The 20,252-nt window shown below is 37.1% G+C and overlaps 1 protein-coding gene across 1 annotated transcript in view; it reads left to right on the top strand.

The window, feature by feature from the left end:
• rhbg (Rh family B glycoprotein) overlaps positions 1 to 20,252 on the top strand; it is a 38,693-nt gene that overhangs the window by 11,393 nt on the left and 7,048 nt on the right. Inside the window, exons 2-9 of the mRNA XM_030157271.1 lie at positions 1,927 to 2,113; positions 3,501 to 3,651; positions 4,749 to 4,896; positions 9,448 to 9,614; positions 11,902 to 12,039; positions 13,628 to 13,761; positions 15,518 to 15,639; positions 18,336 to 18,409. Of these exons, the coding sequence (XP_030013131.1) occupies positions 1,927 to 2,113; positions 3,501 to 3,651; positions 4,749 to 4,896; positions 9,448 to 9,614; positions 11,902 to 12,039; positions 13,628 to 13,761; positions 15,518 to 15,639; positions 18,336 to 18,409 (1,121 nt within the window). The remainder of the gene's footprint in view (positions 1 to 1,926; positions 2,114 to 3,500; positions 3,652 to 4,748; positions 4,897 to 9,447; positions 9,615 to 11,901; positions 12,040 to 13,627; positions 13,762 to 15,517; positions 15,640 to 18,335; positions 18,410 to 20,252) is intronic.

The raw sequence follows: 20,252 nt of genomic DNA, 5'->3' as shown, positions 1-20,252 counted from the left end.
TCTGACCCAGACCAGCTGGGACGTTTGTCGCATTTCAATGACGTAAAGGTCGGATAAATGCGACCTGGACGTTCAGATTGAAGTCCAGTTGGAAAATATCAGATCTGGGTCAGATTTAGGAGCACATATGAAAGTGGTCTGACCCAGACCACTTTCATTTATCTGACCTTTCCGTCATTGAAATGCAACAAACGTCCCAGTTGTTGGTTGGAGCGGAGGAAAACCATATTTCCTTCCGTAAACACAGTGTGTGTCTGTGTGGTCTGGTATTCCATCAGGACTTCTCCAGTGCATGTGGGTCACTTCAGGACCTCTTTAGTGCATGTGGGTCACTTCAGGACCTCTTTAGTGCATGTGGGTCACTTCAGGACCTCTTTAGTGCATGTGGGTCACTTCAGGGTCACATTCAGTTCAGACTCAAAACTGATAGAAGTCGCACTTAATGTGAAATATGAACAAATACACAAAAACATCTGATTTCACCAAAAAATCCGAATTGTGCATTCAGAGCTGCTGTGGGCGGAGCCTCAGAGTAACATGGATGGAGTAGAGTTTAGGAGTCTGCCACTGGGGGGAGATTCATGAACTGGGCTGAAATTTGAATTGTTCTTGTGTTTTCTTTCCTGTTACTCTCTCTCTCTCTCTCTCTCTATATATATATATATATATATATATATATATATATATATATAAAATTGTGTTTGTGTTTGTGTGTGTGTGTGTGTGTGTGTACACATTTTACAGGAGTTTTACAGGAGTTCAGGTGAGCAAAGTGAAATAAGCTAATGAAGACGGTCGACTCACTAAATAAAACAAATAATAAAAAATACAATAAAAATAACGTCTCCAGCTCTGTCTGACAGAAAACATGACGTTTCTACATTTCCATAGTTCTGGTCCCAGAGTGCATTCACACACTGTCATTGGACGGTGTCCCGTGTCCCTGAACGCCTCTGTATCTATGTGGGCCAATATGTCAATGAGGACACTGGCACCACCTAGGCCCGTCCATGCCAGGTTTCCGTTTCCATGGTGACAGCTCCTGTGGCACAGTTTAGTATTGTGTGGGTTAGTTTGAACAAATACGGACACTTGTGAAGCAGTCCCTGTGGTCTATGGGGACGAAAAAGAGTAGAAAAGTAAAAGAGAGTAGGAAAAAAACATCAGATGAAAATTCAGCAAATTCACAAATAAGCTGTGAAAGTTTCAGAAATCAGTTTTACTGAAGCTCAGACATAATAATAAAGGATTATTCTGAAAATACACAATAATAAAATGACTTTCAACTCAATTAGCCTGTTAGGGTGAGGTTTGTAGAGTTATAAGGTTAGAGACAGGGTCAGGGTCAGGGTTCGGGTTAGGGGGTCAGGGTCAGGGTTCGGGTTCGGGTTAAACCAGACAGCCGGTTTGGTTGTTTGGGAAAGTACATTTTTAGAAACGTGTTTAACTCTTACTAAACATTTTTTTCTCGTTTGATTCTGTAATCAGTTCAGTTAGACTTCTCTAATTAGAATCAAAATGAGAGACACACCAATTAAAAGTCTGAACTGATGAACAGTCTGGAGTCCTCACTAATGTCCTCTAATTAGGTGAACTGAGAGGTCAGACTGTAGGACACACTGGACTGGACTGCACTGGACTGGACTGGACTGGACTGGACTGAAGTGAACTGAACTGAACTGGACTGAACTGAACTGACTGAAGTGGACTGAACTGGACTAAACTGGACTGAACTGGACTGAACTGGACTAAACTGGACTGAACTGGACTAAACTGGACTGAACTGGACTGAACTGGACTGAACTGGACTAAACTGGACTGAACTGAACTGGACTGGACTGGACTGGACTGAGCTGAGGGGCGGGTCCAGCTGTTCTCCTCTGTCATTGGTTGGTGCTCCCTCCTCATTCCCTCCTACCTGTGCAGGTTTCCAGGACGTCCACACCATGATCTTCATTGGCTTTGGGTTCCTCATGACCTTCCTGCAGCGTTACGGTTTCAGCAGCGTGGGCTTCAACTTCCTGATCGCGGCCTTCGCCCTGCAGTGGGCCACGCTCATGCAAGGCTTTTTCCACGGAATGCACGGAGGCAAGATCCACATCGGAGTGGAGAGGTGGGTGCTACACGTAAATGTCAAACTGTTCATACCTGGACATGACACTAGACTCAGTAGAAACAGATGGTCTCAGACTAAACAGACTGATAATATAACGACCAGGATGGAAAAGTGGTGATTCCGTCCTTAGTACTGTCAGTGTTGGATTACTGTCCAGCAGTCTGGTCAAATACAACACTAGAAAATATTCAAAAGTTGGAAACTGCACACAATAGAGACGCTCGTACTGCAGTGTGGCTACAGAACAAATGTTACTGAGATGCAGAACCACTTGAACTGACTATCTGTTAAAAAAAGATGACTTTATTACCTCTGCCAAGGAGGTTATGGTTTTAGTTATGGTCTGTCTGTCTGTCTGTCTGTCTGTCTGTCTGTCTGTCTGTCTGTCTGTGTGCAAGATAACTCAAAAAGTTATGGACAGATTTGGATGAAAATTTCAGGAAATGTTGATACTGGCACAAGGAACAAATGATTAAGTTTTGGTGATGATCAGGGGTGGAGGTGGGGGGGGGCACTGATCTGCCTTGGCGGAGGTCTGCACTCTACAAGTGCTTTTCTAGAAAAGAGACAGCGCAGACCTCCGCCAAGGCAGATCAGTGCCCCCCCACCCCCACCCCCCCACCCCTGATCACCACCTAAACTTCATCATTTGTTCCTTGTGCCAGTATCAACATTTCCTGAAATTTCCATCCACATCCAGGACACTCATCTGCCTTGGTGGAGGTCTGCGCTCTCTGTGTGCTTCTAGTTCATTACAGGTTTTCTTTAGAAATATTATATGAACAAAAAAACATCCATCTTGTACAAAAGTGTTTGTTTTAGTTCAGATAGACATAGCAATACAACCAGGCAGGCGACCAGAGGTAATTGTACACCACCCAAATCAAGAACAAATGCAATGAAAAGAATGGTAATAAACAGAGCTATGCAAGAATGGAACAAACTACAGGAACACATCACACAAAAAAAAAATGTAAAATGAAATTTAAGAAATCAGTAAAGAAACATCTGTTGACCATAAATGATTGATACCTGGGTTAATTGAATATATGTACTGTATATACTGTACCGCTGCTGACCTGAAGGAGCTGTCGTGTCTGTATTTTTGTCTGTTGTTTATTTTATTTATTTATTTTTTTTGTATGTTATGTAGTTTGTGAAAATTGATTTTGTATGATTATATTGTATGTTATTCGCATTGACAAGTTGTAAAGATTATTGTAAGGACCCCAGGAAGAACAGCTGCAGCTATGGTACAGCGAATGGGGATCCTAAAGAAAGAAAGAAAGTACTACAAAGTGTCCTGTGGAACGTATGGACACGACAGTCCCACGTTCCTGGTGGTTTTTCACTGGTATAAACTAACTGTCACTGTTTCCTTCAGTATGATCAACGCTGACTTCTGCACTGGGTCTGTGCTGATTTCGTTTGGAGCGGTTCTGGGTAAAACCAGCCCAGTCCAGCTGCTCATCATGGCCATGTTCGAGGTCACCCTGTTCGCTGTCAACGAGTTCATCCTACTGAGCGCTCTGGGGGTAACACACTGGATTTTATTCAACTTTTAATAGAAGCTATTGCTGATAGAACTAGGGCTGTAAGAAAATATCGGTTCTGCAATATATTGCGATATTTCATTTCACAATATTGTATCAATATTAAAAAAGTACTGTATCGATATTTTTAGGTATTTATTCAAACGCAGATATTGTGGAGGTTCATTTTTGTTTTTTGTTTGTTTTTTTATACTTTATTTATTCTTATTTAACACTCTTTTATTAAATAATGTTAGTTCCTTTGTTGGGATTGAACTAAAATAATGTTCTGATGTTAGTTCTGAACTAATAGAATATGAACATTTGAACAGGATCTGAAACTGGAATGTCTGTAAAACAGAATTTAAGTTTTATCGCAGGAACATTTTGTGATATAACATTAGATCCTGTTCTGATCAAATAAAAATATGTTTCGTATTTGTGCAAATTTCTGGTGTAATTAAATTTTTCAAGGAAATAATCATTAAAAAAAGAAACAAACAAAAAAAATTGCCTTTTTAACAGTATCATGATATATTGTGATATATCGTATCGTGATCCTAGTATTGTGATTTGTATCGTATCGCCAGATTCTTGCCGATACACAGCCCCAGTTAGAACTTTAACCCATAGAGACCCGAGCAGCCACTGGTGACACAACCCATCTACACATATAAACTCATTAATACCTGTTCATCCACTAATCCTATCAATACATGTCAATAATTGGACGTTCACAGGTTCTATAGTAACCATGGAAACACCATCATCCTCTAAAACATTGATTCACATCAACATCTACATGATCTGTGAATGAAATGAAGGAAAATACCTGATTTACACCAAGAAAATGCAAAATACACAGGATAATATTGTATACACAGTATAAAAAATGGTGATAAATCAGTTCAGATTGGTAGAAATAAAGAAAAATTCATTTGGAAACTGCCCTAAAAATAATACTGGGTCTTTATGGGTTAATGTTTTCCAGGAGTAGTTAGAGTTGTACCATGCCCCTCACCACAATTTATGATTTTTATGATGTTTTGGTACTTTTCTTCTTTTTTTTTTTTTTTTTTTTTTTTTTTTTTTGATTTCAGGCGAGGGACGCTGGAGGCTCCATGACTATCCACACGTTCGGTGCCTACTTTGGCCTGATGGTGGCACGAGTCCTCTACCGACCAAACCTGGACAAGAGCAAACACAGAAACTGCTCCGTCTACCACTCGGACCTGTTTGCTATGATAGGTAATCATTTTCAGCAGTACACTGTAAAAAACAGCTGTAATTTAACAGAATTTTCACTGTTTATTTTACAGATTTTTCCTGTATTTTTAAGATACAGGAAAATATCAGTGAGATTCCAAAAAATATATTGTGATTTTACATGTCAAATGTAAAACAAACACGAAAGGACTGTAACTGTGAATAACCATAAAACTGAAAATTTTTATGAGAAATTTTTTCTTTTTTCACAGAAAAATACAGTTAAAATACATTTGCAAATGTATCATAATTTCACAAATATTTCTTTTCTATTTATGAGATTAAACTGTTAATTTAAAGTTTAATACTGTAAAAAAAAAATGAAACAAGATAAAAATTACTGACAATTAACTGTAAAAGAAGTATTTGTTCTGTCAGTTTAACCAGACTTGTTTGTTAATTGACAAATATCTTGTGTAATTACAGGAGGTTTCACAACAAAAATGTTGAATAAATGTATTTTTGTGAATGTATAACATGTATAAGCACTGATAAACTGTCCAAATACAGTTTTTATCAGTGGATTGTACAACTGAGTCTCACTGAAAATTATTTATATATTTATTTATAGGTAATTTGATTGTTTTGATACATATAAATATTCTTTATTAAACCTTAAAAAGTAAAAAAAAAAAAAAAAAAGCAAAATCTCATGTAAAGTTAGGGCAAAAAACTGTATTTTAATTATGGAGAATTACCGTATTTTTATGAGATGGTTATTTTCCGTTATTTAACAGTATTTTTTCAGCACCCCTGCTGCCGGAATAATACTGTTTTTTTATGTTGTTTTTTTTTACAGTGTAGATTTCTTTTTTTCATCTTTTTCTTTTCATCTTAACTGTGACTGTACAACACAACAACCCCAGAGGTTCCTCAAACGTCTTTTTGAAGCAGTTTTAAAAGGAAGTCAGTCCTCACATTCATCTGTGTTCTAGTGATGAGAGATTCACAAATGAATCGTTCAAAAGAATTGATTCATTTAAGTGAATCGATTCGTGAATGCAACTGAATTGTTTCAGCAGCACTATGCTAATATTTTGTTTATTGTCACATAAACTAGTCAGAATCACTCCTTCAGTTGGAGGTGGAAGTGCTATGTGACGCATCGCACAGCAGGTCGTCTCCACGACAACATCTTTGATTGTATCGCGAGGCAAGTCGCTGGCGACAGACGGACCGATCCGAAGTAGTGAACCATTGGCCGAGTAGGGCCAAGTCACTGAATAGATTCTGAAATGTTTGCAAATTTCTGACTCACTAAATCATTCACGAATTGATGAATTATTCACGAATCGACGACTCGCTGAACTGCTTCGCAAATTGCTGAGTTTATTGAATCGCTGAACGAGACTAAATCCCCCTACGGCAGGGCTCTCAAACTCATGTTCTGTCAGGTTCCACATTCAGCCTGATTTAATCTGAAGTGGGCCGGACCAGTAAAAGAATACATAATAACCTAGAAATAATGACAACTCCAAATGTTTGTCTTTGTTTTAGTGCAAATTAAAAAAAAAAACATTAAATTATGAAAATACTTATTTTATAAACTATCCAAACAAAAAACATGTGAATAACCTGAAAAAACTGAAATTTCTTAAGAAAACTAAGTGCAATTTTAACAATATTCTGCCTCATCTTATCATTAGTCCATGTGCATTCTGGATCAGATCTACAAAGACACTAAACACTGAGGAACAGGAAGAAAAGAGTTCAAACTGGACTGAATTTAATACAGACATTTCAGGTTGTTCATTTTTGTTCAGGTTAGTCACATTTTATTGTCACAGGAGAGTTTGTAAATGTCAATATTTTCATAATTTAATGTTATTTTTGCACTAAAACAAAGACAAATATTTTAAGTTGTCATTCTTTTTTGTGGGTTCTTCTGCTGTTCTTATTTGACTGTAGATCATACTGGTCTGTATGTGGAACCTGAACTAAAATGAGTTCCACAGCCTGGACTGTGGAATTTTTACACTTTGTAAATTCATCCCAGATTCATCCGGGCCGGATTGGAACCTTTAGTGGACCGCATCAAATGAATTCAAACACACACAGAAACACAGATGTTTTAAGAAACATAAAGTAGAGATAGATAGATAGATAGATAGATAGATAGATAGATAGATAGATAGATAGATAGATAGATAGATAGATAGATAGATAGATAGATAGATAGATAGATAGATAGATAGATAGATAGATAGATAGATAGATAGATAGATAGATAGATAGATAGAACGAACAGACACATATTCAGGGTCAGACCTGGTGCTTCTCCTCGTCAGGTCGTGTAGTGGATCAAACATACACTTGGTAATTTAACACCACCAGTTCGTGACCATTGGCTGATTTTTTTTTTTTTATTTTTTTTTTTTTATTGGTGAATCAAATGAATCGATTTGGAATTGATTTACAACAGATGAATGAACCAAAAGAATCGAGTTAGTAAAAAGAATCAGACTTCCCATCACTACTGTGTTCAGATGTCCAGCTCTATAACAGATGAGCTCACTGATGCTACAAAAAACAGTTCCAGTGTTTTTATTGTTTTGTTTGTGTTCCAGTTGGTGACAAATGTATGTGGATGAGTATTTATAGAACTGTTGTGAATCAGACTAGTCTTTAAAAAGGTGTTCATAAATAAATAAGTCTTAAAGGTAGGTTTATGAATCAGTCTGTTTTCGGTGATGACCACATGGATACACTGGGTTTTCCTGACAAACATCTGCTGTAGTTTGGACTGAACAGTTGCACTGTATGTAGAACTGAGCTCCGTACGCTAACGTTAGCTTGAATTCTGTACTGTATTATATAGTTTGTCAGCTCCGCTCCTAATCTGTCCAGCACCGTGTTTACACATGACACAGCTTTAACACATCAGGTACATGTAATGAACATGTGAACGTCCTTGGATTGTTTGGCTGTGTTTAATTAAACTGACACTAGTGGCTTTTCCATCGGACATCTGAGCTAAACTTTACCTATATTTACTAAATGTTGAAAAAACAGAAGTGTGTAATGTTGGTTTTTCCATTCAAGCCCAAATGTGCTGATTCGTTTCTTTCTCGTGGTAGATGTCAGTGTCAGTCCTTCATAAACATGAACATAAATCTGTGTTGGTTTGAATCTAGAATGCTGGTTCCTCCTCTGTCTCCTTCTAGGTTCTAAACTGATGTGGTTACCTGGTGTGTCTGCACCAGAGGTGTTTCTGTCAGACTGCAGTGGAAGCTCAGCTTCCTCTAAAATTATGAAAACTAAATGCTCAAATCTGTTCGGTTGTGTTGACGTTTCATTGACTCCAAATGTGTTGGAACGCGTTCATCTCTCAGACCAGTTGGTTCAGAATCAGTTTGATCCCAGATCAGTGGACTGGATGTTGTTCACTTCTCCTCCATTCCCGTGTCTGTGTTTTCTCCTCCATCTCTGCTCAGTGCATTTGTCCGTAGACGCTCAGCGTCCATGCACTTCAATGGGACTGAGTGGAACTGCTGGAAACTGACTCTAAACTGGACGCTAATTGGATAAATGACACCATGTTGTCCCACCCCCAGACGCTCGGCGTCTCTGGGAGTGAACGGAGCTGTGGGCGGAGCTCAGCCGGGCTGGACACTGAGCTTCCACGTGCTGATTGGAGGATGGGTCCAAAGGCTGAATCCTGTTTGATTGACAGCTGTTTTCAGATCTGCTCCTTCACTGACACAGTTCAGTTTAATACGTCACACATTCTGCTGTGAAATCAGAGAAACCAAATGACTTGTTCATTTCTCGCACTGTAAATAAAACACAGTCATTGTACTTCCTTGTTTCAATTTAACATGATTTCAACGTTTTCTTGTTTCAGTTCCATAATTTAATCATTTCTTGTTCAGTTTAATATCATTTTGTAGATAGTTAAATCAGTCCTACTGTTGGCTAGGTTGGAGTGAACTATCCAGTCCCTGGAAAAGACGCCGACTGTGTACGAGAAGGTCCCTGAGCATTTTCTTAAAAAGGAACGGAGGGATGAATTTATGTTTAAATAACTTGACAATTTTTTAGATGTAAGCCGACAATGAGCTTCTCCTGTCTGAAAGACCAGCAGCCGCCACTGATAAACATACACATGTTTGGGTTCAACTCTTCTTCTTCTCTTGTTCTAACATCCATCAACATCATTTTTTTTTTTTTAATTCATGTGACTCTAGGTCTTTCCATTAGAGTTTTGTGCGATAAACTAATTCCACTACACCCAAAAAATAATCTCTTGTAAGTGCAAAAACTTTTCATCAAAAAACGAGAGTTTTGGCAAAATTGTTGTTTTTTTTTTTCATTTGGCAAATTTTTATGCACAAGTTATATTCAAGCAATTTGAGGGATAATGGTGTCCATAAAAAAAGAAACTAAACCAAAACTGAGACTTTATCCATTTAATACATAGAGTTTAGAAACTGTTAAGAGGAAAAAAAAAAAGAAAAAGTCTTGTATTTAGCTCTATTAATTTGACGTAATAACCCAAATGACTGGTGTGTGAATGTTTTTGGCGTTGCTCAGGTACCATTTACCTGTGGATGTTCTGGCCCAGCTTCAACTCCGCCATCACCGCTCACGGAGACGACCAGCACCGGACGGCCCTGAACACCTACTACTCCCTGGCAGCCTGCACGCTGTCCACCTACGCCTTCTCCGCCCTCACAGCGCATGACGGCAAACTGGACATGGTAACGCAATAGTGACCTGATTTACAAGGACTGATTAAAGATAGTGGAGGAAAATACTGGGTTGTGCAGTTCCTGAAACATCAATCAATCCATCAGTCAAATTTTATTTATTTAACACCAAATCATAACAAAAGTTATCTCATGACTAGGGATGTAACGATATGAAACTTTCATATCACTGTTATTGTGACCAAAATTATCACAGTTATCATTATTATTGTTGAAATTGTGCTCAAAATGTTCAAAAAGTACTGATACACACACTGAAATAATTTAACCAAGTTGTATTAAAAAAAAGAAAAAAGACAAATAAAATAATTGGCACAATGTCCCTTCTGTGTCAGAAACATTCAAATATTAACCCTTAGTGGTCTGAGCCTATTTTGTCCATTTTTCAGTCCTTTTAATTTTGCCTTTATATTCTATATAAACAAATGTTTACTATACCCATGTTTGGGATCTGTTTTTTTAGCACAATTTCATCTATATCATCTGTCTATTATTTTTTTACTTTAATCTACTATATCAACATAAAAGGCCAGAAAACACAAAAACATATAAAATCTGTTTTGAAAAATGTATATAACTTATTGCATAAATAACACAAAGATGCTTAACAAACCTTTTCAAAGACTTTAAAAGTGAATATTGGTTCCAAATATTAGGCATAGAAAATTTAAATTGTAATAAATTAAAACTATACCCAAATATTTGACATAAAAACAGATCTTTCCTTAGGGTTTTTTCCCCTAAAAGTGCGTCAGACACGGTTATCATGACAATTAAAATTTAAATGGTAATACTAACAGTCGGCAACTTTACCGTGGTTTATTGTTATACTGGTAATCGTTACATCCCTACTCATGACACTTTACATATGAAGTTGGTTGAAACCAGACTCTAAGCCACTTTACAGAAACCAACAGAATCCTCCAGGAGCAAACACTTGTGAGTGGTGACAGTGGTGAGGAAAAACTTCCTTTTACCAAGCAGAAACCTGGAAAAAAAACATGTTTGGCAATGTATTTTACATGTATTATTGGTAATAATGTAAGAAAAAATGATAGATATGTGTTTAAAATACTATTTGCGGGCTGTAAAAAGGCTATTACCAAAGAATGGTGCAGATTAGAACCACCTACAGCTAACGACTGGATATAAACTGTGATTGGAATATTTGAGGTGAAGATTCTGACCCATAGACTGAAACTGAAGAAGAACAGAGTCAGGATAAATGGAAGACATGGACCATTTTCATTTCAACGTCACATTACTGAAAATAATTGTTAGTCACAAGGTTTATTGTAGTTAATGTATCCCAGATGTCCCCTGTGTTTGTCTTGTTTTGGAATGTACATAAAATAAACAATAAAAACAAAGTAAAAAAAAAAAAAGGTAGTGGAGGAAAAGGATGTTGAGTCACCACATAGGAGGAGGTGTTCTAATATAATGTCTAAACGACTGTAAATACTCGATGGAATTAAGACTGAATCCAAGAACAAAAGGTGCAGACGTCACCTTCTTATCATACGGGTAGGGTTAGGGGTGGGGTTAGGGGTGGGGTTAGGGGTGGGGGTAGGGGTAGGGTCACACAGGTCAGTGATCAGAAAAGGTGTTTTGTCACTTAAGTCTCATACCATTTTTAAAAGTAGACTTAAAACTACTGAACAACACTTCGACGAACATTTTATTCAATTCCAAATTTAACCTGTTTAACTCTGACCATATTTTCAGGGGAAAAACGCCTAAACAGACAAACCCAAAGTAAATGAAGAATTCCTTCACAACAATAAGGTTCATATGGATGTTCTTGGTGTCTGTGGACATTTACAGACCTCACACAATCTATTCCCATTGTCTAAAATATTGTATCTATTACTCTGCCTGAGTAAACTGGAACAAACTAAAAGAGAAATTAGAATTTTTTATCCTCGCCTGTTTTTTTTCGGCTGGATTAAGATGATATGCATAAATTAATTGTGTCAGAGATTTTTAATAGCGTATATTTCACCCACAAAGATTACAAATCATGTTTGAACATTAAAGTTTGCCCTAACATACACTTTTGATGTACTTTTATTAACATTAGGGTCTAAACTTTGAGCAAAAGTTGAAAAAAACATTCATTGTCCTGATTTATTCTATTTTTATAGAAGATGAATGTTAATATAATTTTTTAGGCCTGCGGGGGGGCTGATAGGGCTACAGGGGTTATGTATTGTGTTCCAACATTAGAAGCCTTGGTACTAAGCGTTAGTTTGGTGTTGAGCTGTGGGTTCTCGTTCAGGTTCACATCCAGAATGCCGCCCTGGCCGGAGGAGTGGCTGCAGGAACGGCAGGTGAAATGATGCTCACACCCTTTGGCTCCATGATCGTTGGGTTCTTGGCTGGTATCATCTCTGTCCTGGGCTTCAAGTACCTTTCAGTGAGTGTGTTAAAGCCTTTCAGGTTCTGGTTTTAAATGATGTTGTGACACTATATGCATGGCAGAGTAAGTCAGAGTATTACAGACACTGATTCAAGAATAGCATCATATTCCAAGGATAGAGTCATCATTCGACACACTGTAAAAAAAAAAAAAAATCTGTAATTTACCAGAATTTTCACTCTTTATTTTACAGATTTTTCCTGGATTTTTAAGATACAGGAAAATATCAACGAAATGACAAAAACAGACTGTGATTTTACATGTCAAATGTAAAATAAGACAAAAAACTGTAACTGTGAATAACCATAAAATTTCCATTTTTTAAAAGAATTGTTTTCTTTTTTCACAGAAAAATACAATTAAAATACATTTGCAAATGTATCATAATTTCACAAATATTTATTTTCTATTTATGAGTTAAACTGTTCATTTAAAGTTTAATACTGTAAAATGAATAAATAAATAAATAAAACAAGATAAAATCGCTGACAATTAACCATAAAGGAAGTACTTGTTCTGTCAGTTGAACCAGACTTGTTTGTTAATTGACAAATATCTTGTGTAATTACAGGAGGTTTCACAACCAAAATGTTGAATAAATGTATTTTTGTGAATGTATAACATGTATAAGCACTGATAAACTGTCCAAATACAGTTTTTATCAGTGGATTGGACAATTTAGTCTCATTGAAAATTATTTATGTATATATTTATAGGTAATTTCATTGTTTTAATACATGTAAATATTTTTTTATTAAACATTAAAAAGTTAAAAAAAAAAAAAAAAAAAAAAGAAAAAAAAAGAGAAAAATCTCATGTAAAATTAGTGCAAAAAACTTTATTTTAATTATGGAAAATTGCCATATTTTTATGAGATGGTTATTTTCCGTTATTTAACAGTATTTTTTCGGCGCCCCTGCTGCCAGAATAACACTGTTTTTTACAGGTTTTATTTTACAGTACAAGTCACATTTTAATGACTTGTAATTTCACACATATGACATTTTATCATAAGAATTTGAACAGACTGCTGTGTTCGGCGGCTGTGGCTCAGCTGGTAGAGCAGGTCGTCCAATGACCGAAGGGTCTGCGGTTTGAATCCCGGCTCTGACTGTTCACATGTGGAAGTGTCCTGAACCCTAAACCCTCCACACTGAACCCTGAACTTAGGACCTGCCAGTGCCTCCCAAATGCAGCAGCCGCCCACTGGTGAATGGGTGAATGTGAGGCTCTGTAAAGCGCTTTGGGCTCCATGAAGGTGTAGAAGAGTGCTACAGAAGTGCAGTCCATTTACCCTGTGGTTCAGATGGGAAAGATTTATGTAGTATTAGACTTCATTAAAGATATTCTGTGTGTCACTACGCCACAGTGGATACGTCTGTTAGTGTAAGGGTGAATTATCCCCATGTGAGACACTTAAGCTTTATATTATTATTATTATTATTATTGTTTAGGATTGTAATATTCTACAGAAGTCTGAAATCCAATAAATGTCCCACATTAGGGCAGCCCCCCCCCCCTCCTTAAACCCATGTAGGATCATGTCAGTTCTTCATAACCACATCCCCCTTTTGCATCTTTTAAGCCCATCCTCGAGGAAAAACTGAAGATCCAGGACACCTGTGGAGTTCACAACCTGCACGGCATGCCCGGCATCCTGGGGGCCATCGTGGGAGCGATCACTGCTGCCGTGGCAACCAAGGACATTTATGGTGACGGGTAAGAGTCTGTGGTCAGATCTATGGAAGAGTAAACAAGACTCCTACCTTCAAAGTGGAGTCTTCCAGTTTCCAGAGTGATAACATGTTTATCTGCTTTAACTAATGAAAACACACAGCGACAGCAGAAGTATCATCACACTCACATTTGGTCTTTTAAGTGCATTCATATGGTGATGGGTAGAGTCCTGCTGTCACTAACTGCAGTCACTTTTCCATTGGACATCTGCACAAAGCTTTACCGATGTTTACTACATGTGGAAAAAACAGAAGTGCATCATGTCAGTTTTTCCATTAAATCACAAATGTGATGATTTGTTTATTTATTATCACAAGAAGTCATTCCATAAACATGGTGACAAACATAAATATCCCGTTGTTTTCCAGATATATTCATATGTGTCTCATAGCGCCCTCTAGGTCTCAGTTGTTTTGAATCTAGAATGCTGGTTCCTCCTCTGTCTTCTACTAAATTCTAAACTGATGTGGTTTCCTGCTGTGTCCACACATACACACGTTTGGGTTCAACTCTTCTTCTTCTCTTGTTCTAACATCCATCAGCATCTATTTTTTTTTGTTCATGTGACTTTAGTTGTGCAAAAAGGTCTTTCCATTGCAGTTTTGCGTGATATACCAATTTGGCTATGCCCCAGAAACCACCTCTTGGAGGCACAAAAACTTTTCAGCGAAAAATGAGTTTTGGCAAAATGGTTGTTTTTCCATTAGGTAAATTTATATATATATCCTCCTGAGACCCAGGAAATGTCAGCAAAGAACCAGCTTTTTTTGTTTTTTTTAAATAAGTGCCTATATTGGAAACATCATGATGCAACAGTTTTTTCAGATGCGGTTTTTTAAATTTTATGGAATGTCCTTTGTGGTGGACCGTTTTCTTTTCTTTTTTTGTATAAAGTTGTGAAAGTCTTGCCCACAAATGGACAGAAAACCCATAGCTGGGTCTTACAAGGATATACACACACACACACACACACACACACACACATATATATATATTCACGCAATTTGAGGATCAATGGAAAAGAAACAAACCTAACCTATGTTTTTCTTTGGTTGTTTTCCATATAATAATAATAATAATAATAATAATAACAATAATAATTTCATTATCTGAACCCACTTTATCATTCAGATAATGAATGAATGAATAATAATAATAATAATAGTAATAATAATAATCCTACTATATAATACATGTTCTGCGTCCTGATGTTCCACCACAGGAGGGTGTTTGTACAGGTTTTCCTCAGCCTTCACAGGCCCGGTCGCCGCCAAACTCACCAAATGAATAGAAACATTACCTGACTATCTACTAGGCACAGTTTTATGTCCATATTCAAATGTTGTGATGTATGCTGGGAGATTTTAGCCTCTCTCTACTTTGAATTCTTTATCCCTGCTGCCATACTCCATTTCAGAAGTGGTTCTGCTGCCGTTCATGAAATTTCTACTGCTAGCACACGATGCTACAATGTGAAGGCTGCAGTTCACTACTGCTGTATGAATGTAATCATGTGTGAAAGGCCAAACACATACATGCTCTTCCCTTCATGCCTCACATGTTGGCTCATATTGTCACCTGCACAATGCAGGATTAAATGGTAGTTTACAAATGGACAGTGGTGGCAGACAAGTTCTCTTTATCATGCTATCGTACAATGGCACCACGGGTACGATGCCGCCAGTAATAACAACAATAATAATCATAATCATAATCATAATGATGTGTCATGTTTCAGAATGGCTGACGTGTTTCCTGACGTGGCCAGTGGAGACGTCAGTCCAACAGACCAGGGGGTTCGTCAGGCCATCTCCCTGGCGGTCACCCTGGGCATCGCTCTGCTGGGTGGACTCATCGTTGGTACGTCCCACATCTGGTCCAGTTTCCCTTGGACTGTCCACTGCACACACTGTCTGGGAGAACAGCGGAATATCTATAAATAAATATTCTGGAAAATACAGAAAGCATGTTTTGGAGCTTCAGGTCCATAAGTGTCCATGGACATTTGTGTTCAAATCGGCCATAATTAAATGTTCATTTAAAGGTTTGTTTAAAGATGATGCCAGTTCTGTCCAGGTTCAAACAGACAGAATGTGTTAGAGCAGACACACATACCCTCTGTTCTACTAGAACATAGACTGTGTACAGCAGCCAATCACAAAAGCTGGGTCACACGAAAGTCTATTAGTGGAAAATACATTTACACTTAAAAAAACAAGCATTTTATCAGTACATTTGTTTGTTTTGTCCTGATGACTGTGACAAGGTTATTATCGTTAACGAAAAGTAATGAAATAATGAAAACTAGAATTGGAAACACATTTTCATTAACTGAAATAAATAAAAACTATAATTAAAAGAAAAAAACAATAACTGAAATTGTATTGTGTGTTTACAAAACTAACTAAAATGGATAAAAATCATGGATAAAATTCCCTTCGTTTTCGTCTTTGTCAATGTCGGATTGATACGAAAGGGATTTATTTCACTCTAGCAATTTTATCTTTTATCACTTTTTGGTCCGTCACTTGTGTTCACTTGTGGTTTCCAGTCGTCTTCTGGTCCCCACTCTACCTGGAAACATGGAGACTAAAGTTGGGAGAAAGCAGCAGAGTCCTGTCTGGGATTGATTTGAATACGACGACAGAGAAGAAGAGAAAAGAGACGACTGAACTAAAACTAAGCATTTAGAAAAAAATGAAAACTAATATAAACTAGTAAACCTGCTGTAAAAACTAATTCAAACTACCTGAATTAGAGAAAAAAAAAAGTCAAAACTAAATAAAACTAAACTATAATGAAAAATCCAAAACTATTAGAACCTTGGACTGTAAACATTGAATGCTGTTGTGTTTGTATGTCTTCCGTAGCCTGTTTACCTACTCACAATAACAGAAAGTCAGACAAATATCAATCCCAATTATTTCTAGATGAGGCTCGTTATGGTAACAATAGTTTGTCATTTTGAACAAACTGAATGTATGTGGTTAGAAACAAATGAGAGTTGGAAACACAAAGTCTGTCACAATAGAATATCCAATTTGTATTTACTTTGACTCCATTTTTAACCAAAAATAAGGACAAATGTTTAACTACACAAGGTCAGTTCTCCCAAATTAATAATACGGATGACGGCCTGGTGTTCACTCTGCTGGTAGTTTCACAAGCGCCGCTAAGTAGCGAATCAAATTAATCACATGCTGTGGACAAATGTTTGAACAGAGTGGAGGGATTCCACCCTTTTGAAGAAATGGAAGTTTTGACAGTGTTCCAGTGGACCTGGTGTCTGTTTGGACCTGGTGTGGTCTGTTTGGACCTGGTGTCTGTTTAGACCTGGTGTGGTCTGTTTGGACCTGGTGTCTGTTTAGACCTGGTGTGGTCTGTTTTGGACCTGGTGTCTGTTTAGACCTGGTGTGGTCTGATTAGACCTGGTGTGGTCTGTTTAGACCTGGTGAGGTCTGTTTGGACCTGGTGTGGTCTGTTTAGACCTGGTGAGGTCTGTTTGGACCTGGTGTGGTCTGTTTGGACCTGGTGAGGTCTGTTTGGACCTGGTGAGGTCTGTTTAGACCTGGTGTGGTCTGTTTAGACCTGGTGTGGTCTGTTTAGACCTGGTGTGGTCTGTTTGGACCTGGTGTGGTCTGTTTGGACCTGGTGAGGTCTGTTTGGACCTGGTGTCTGTTTGGACCTGGTGTGGTCTGTTTGGACCTGGTGTGGTCTGTTTAGACCTGGTGTGGTCTGTTTAGACCTGGTGTGGTCTGTTTAGACCTGGTGTGGTCTGTTTGGACCTGGTGTGGTCTGTTTAGACCTGGTGTGGTCTGTTTAGACTTTGTGTGGTCTGTTTGGACCTGGTGAGGTCTGTTTGGACCTGGTGTGGTCTGTTTGGACCTGGTGTGGTCTGTTTGGACCTGGTGTGGTCTGTTTAGACCGTTTCTGCCTCAATGCCATGTTGGCTACGTTCTGACCAAAACAATGCAACATGCGTGTGACGTCATTGCGCATGCGCAGCGAAGGCAGAATCAATAAGCAGGCAGGCAAACGATTCCAAGGAATCGAACTACTGGGATCCAGTTCTCAAAAAGAACCGGTTCTCGATTCCCATCCCTAGTCACAACTCTTTCTCTCTATGGCTCTGGATTAGGCCAAACAACATTAGGTGTTTTATTGAGAATTTTCCGTATTTTTCCAGTCAAACCAATCGGATGCTGTTGATGTCATTCCACTAAATTCCCACAGAATTATTTGAAAACTGAAATTTTTGGCTATTTCCTTTAAAAACAAGGCAGATAATGCCACATCACAGCCCATGTATGCGTAGATTCTGACAATAGTATTGATCTAAATTCTAAACGTGCAGACAGGTTTTATTTTGGCTGGAGGCTTCTTTGCTCCTTCCTATTATTGACACCATTGATGCTCATTCTAAAACCTTAGATTCTCATTTGTATATTCATGGAAAGTAATGCTGATGTTTACATTATGTAAATATAATCCTAAATACGACACCCACTCCTCCTGAAGTACACTAATTATACTCCTTTGGTATTTCCACTGTACAGGTTTTATTCTGAAGTTGCCCATCTACGGTGCTCCTCCAGACACCTTATGCTACGAGGACAGCATCTACTGGGAGGTGAGTTCTGGTGTTCGTGTGTCCGATAGACACCCACACACCAACATAAACCAAATCAATAAAGACTTTATATCAGGGCTCTCAAACTCGTTTTCTTTCAGGGGACACACTGAGCACGATTTGATCTCAACTGGGTAAAATAAGAACAGAATAACCTATAAATAATGACAACTGCAAATGTTTGTCTTTGTTTTACTGCAAAAAAAAAAAAAAAACACCATTAAATTATGAAAATACTTACTTTTATAAACTATCCAAACAAAAAAGATGTGAATAACCTGAAAAAAATGAAATTTCTTAAGAAAAATCAGTGCAATTTTAACTATTCTGCCTCCACTTCTCATTTGTCCATGTACAAAGACACTAAACACTGAGGAACAGGAAGAAAAGAGTTCAAATTGTGCTCAGTTTTCTTTAGGTTGTTCAGGTTATTCACATTTTATTGTTACAGGATAGTTTGTAAATGTAATAATTTTCATAATTTAATATTATTTTTTGCACTTAAACAAAGACATAAATTTGAAGTTGTCATTATTTATAGACATAATGTAATTTTTTTTTTTTTCACATCAAACCGAGAAGAAAATCTGCAGTCATTCTTTTTTGTGGGTTCTTCTGCTGTTCTTATTTGGCTGTAGATCATATTGGTCTGGATGTGGAACCTGAACTAAAATGAGTTCCACAGCCTGGACTGTGGAATTTTTACACTTTGTAAATTCATCCCAGGGGCCGGACTGGAACCTTTGGAGGGACACATTTGGCCCCCGGGATGTATGTTTGAGACCCCTGATTTATATCCTGCTCATTTTATCCTGTATATTTAAAAGCCTTACATGAACGTACATGTACATGCATTCAGTGTTGCCTCACAAATGCAATAGATCAGTAGAAACAGTGTAATTATTGGGAAACAGAAAACACTAAATACCAAACTAACCCTAACCCTCGACCATTCCATATCCAAATAAAAAATAAATAAATAAATAAAAATACTTATAACAATAATAATAACCAACACACTACACAACAATCTGCACTGTAAAAAAATCTGTAATTTAACAGAATTTTCACTGTTTATTTTACAGATTTTTCCTGTATTTTTAAGATATAGGAAAATATCAATGAAATGACAAAAACAGACTGTGATTTTACACGTCAAATGTAAAATAACACGAAAAAACTGTAACTGTGAATAACCATAAAATTTCCATTTTTTAAAAGAAATGTTTTCTTTTTTCACAGAAAAATACAGTTAAAATGCATTTGCAAATGTATTGTAATTTCACAAATATTTATTTTCTATTTATGAGATTAAACTGTTAATTTAAAGTTTGTAAAGTCTGTAAAAAAAAAAAAAAAACAAACAAGATAAAATTACTGACAATTAACCGTAAAAGAAGTATTTGTTCTGTCAGTTTAACCAGATTTGTTTGTTAATTGACAAATATCTTGTGTAATTACAGGAGGTTTCACAACAAAAATGTTGAATAAATGTATTTTTGTGAATGTATAACATGTATAAGCACTGATAAACTGTCCAAATACAGTTTTTATCAGTGGATTGGACAACTGAGTCTCACTGAAAATTATTTATTTATATTTATAGGGAATTTGATTGTTTTAATACATGAAAATATTCTTTATTAAACATTAAAAAGTCAAAAAATATGCAAAATCTCATGTAAAGTTAGGGCAAAAAACTGTATTTTATTTATGGAAAATTACCATATTTTTATGAGATGGTTATTTTCCATTATTTTACAGTATTATTTCGACACAGCTGCTGACAGAATATTACCGTTTTTTCGTTTTTTTTCGTTTTGTTTTGTTTTTGTTTTTTTTT

The sequence above is a fragment of the Sphaeramia orbicularis genome, chromosome 16 (genome assembly GCF_902148855.1).
Source record: "Sphaeramia orbicularis chromosome 16, fSphaOr1.1, whole genome shotgun sequence".
NCBI lineage: Eukaryota > Metazoa > Chordata > Actinopteri > Kurtiformes > Apogonidae > Sphaeramia > Sphaeramia orbicularis.
Note: the sequence above shows the minus strand (reverse complement) of the source record. Positions and strands in the feature narration are given on the sequence as shown.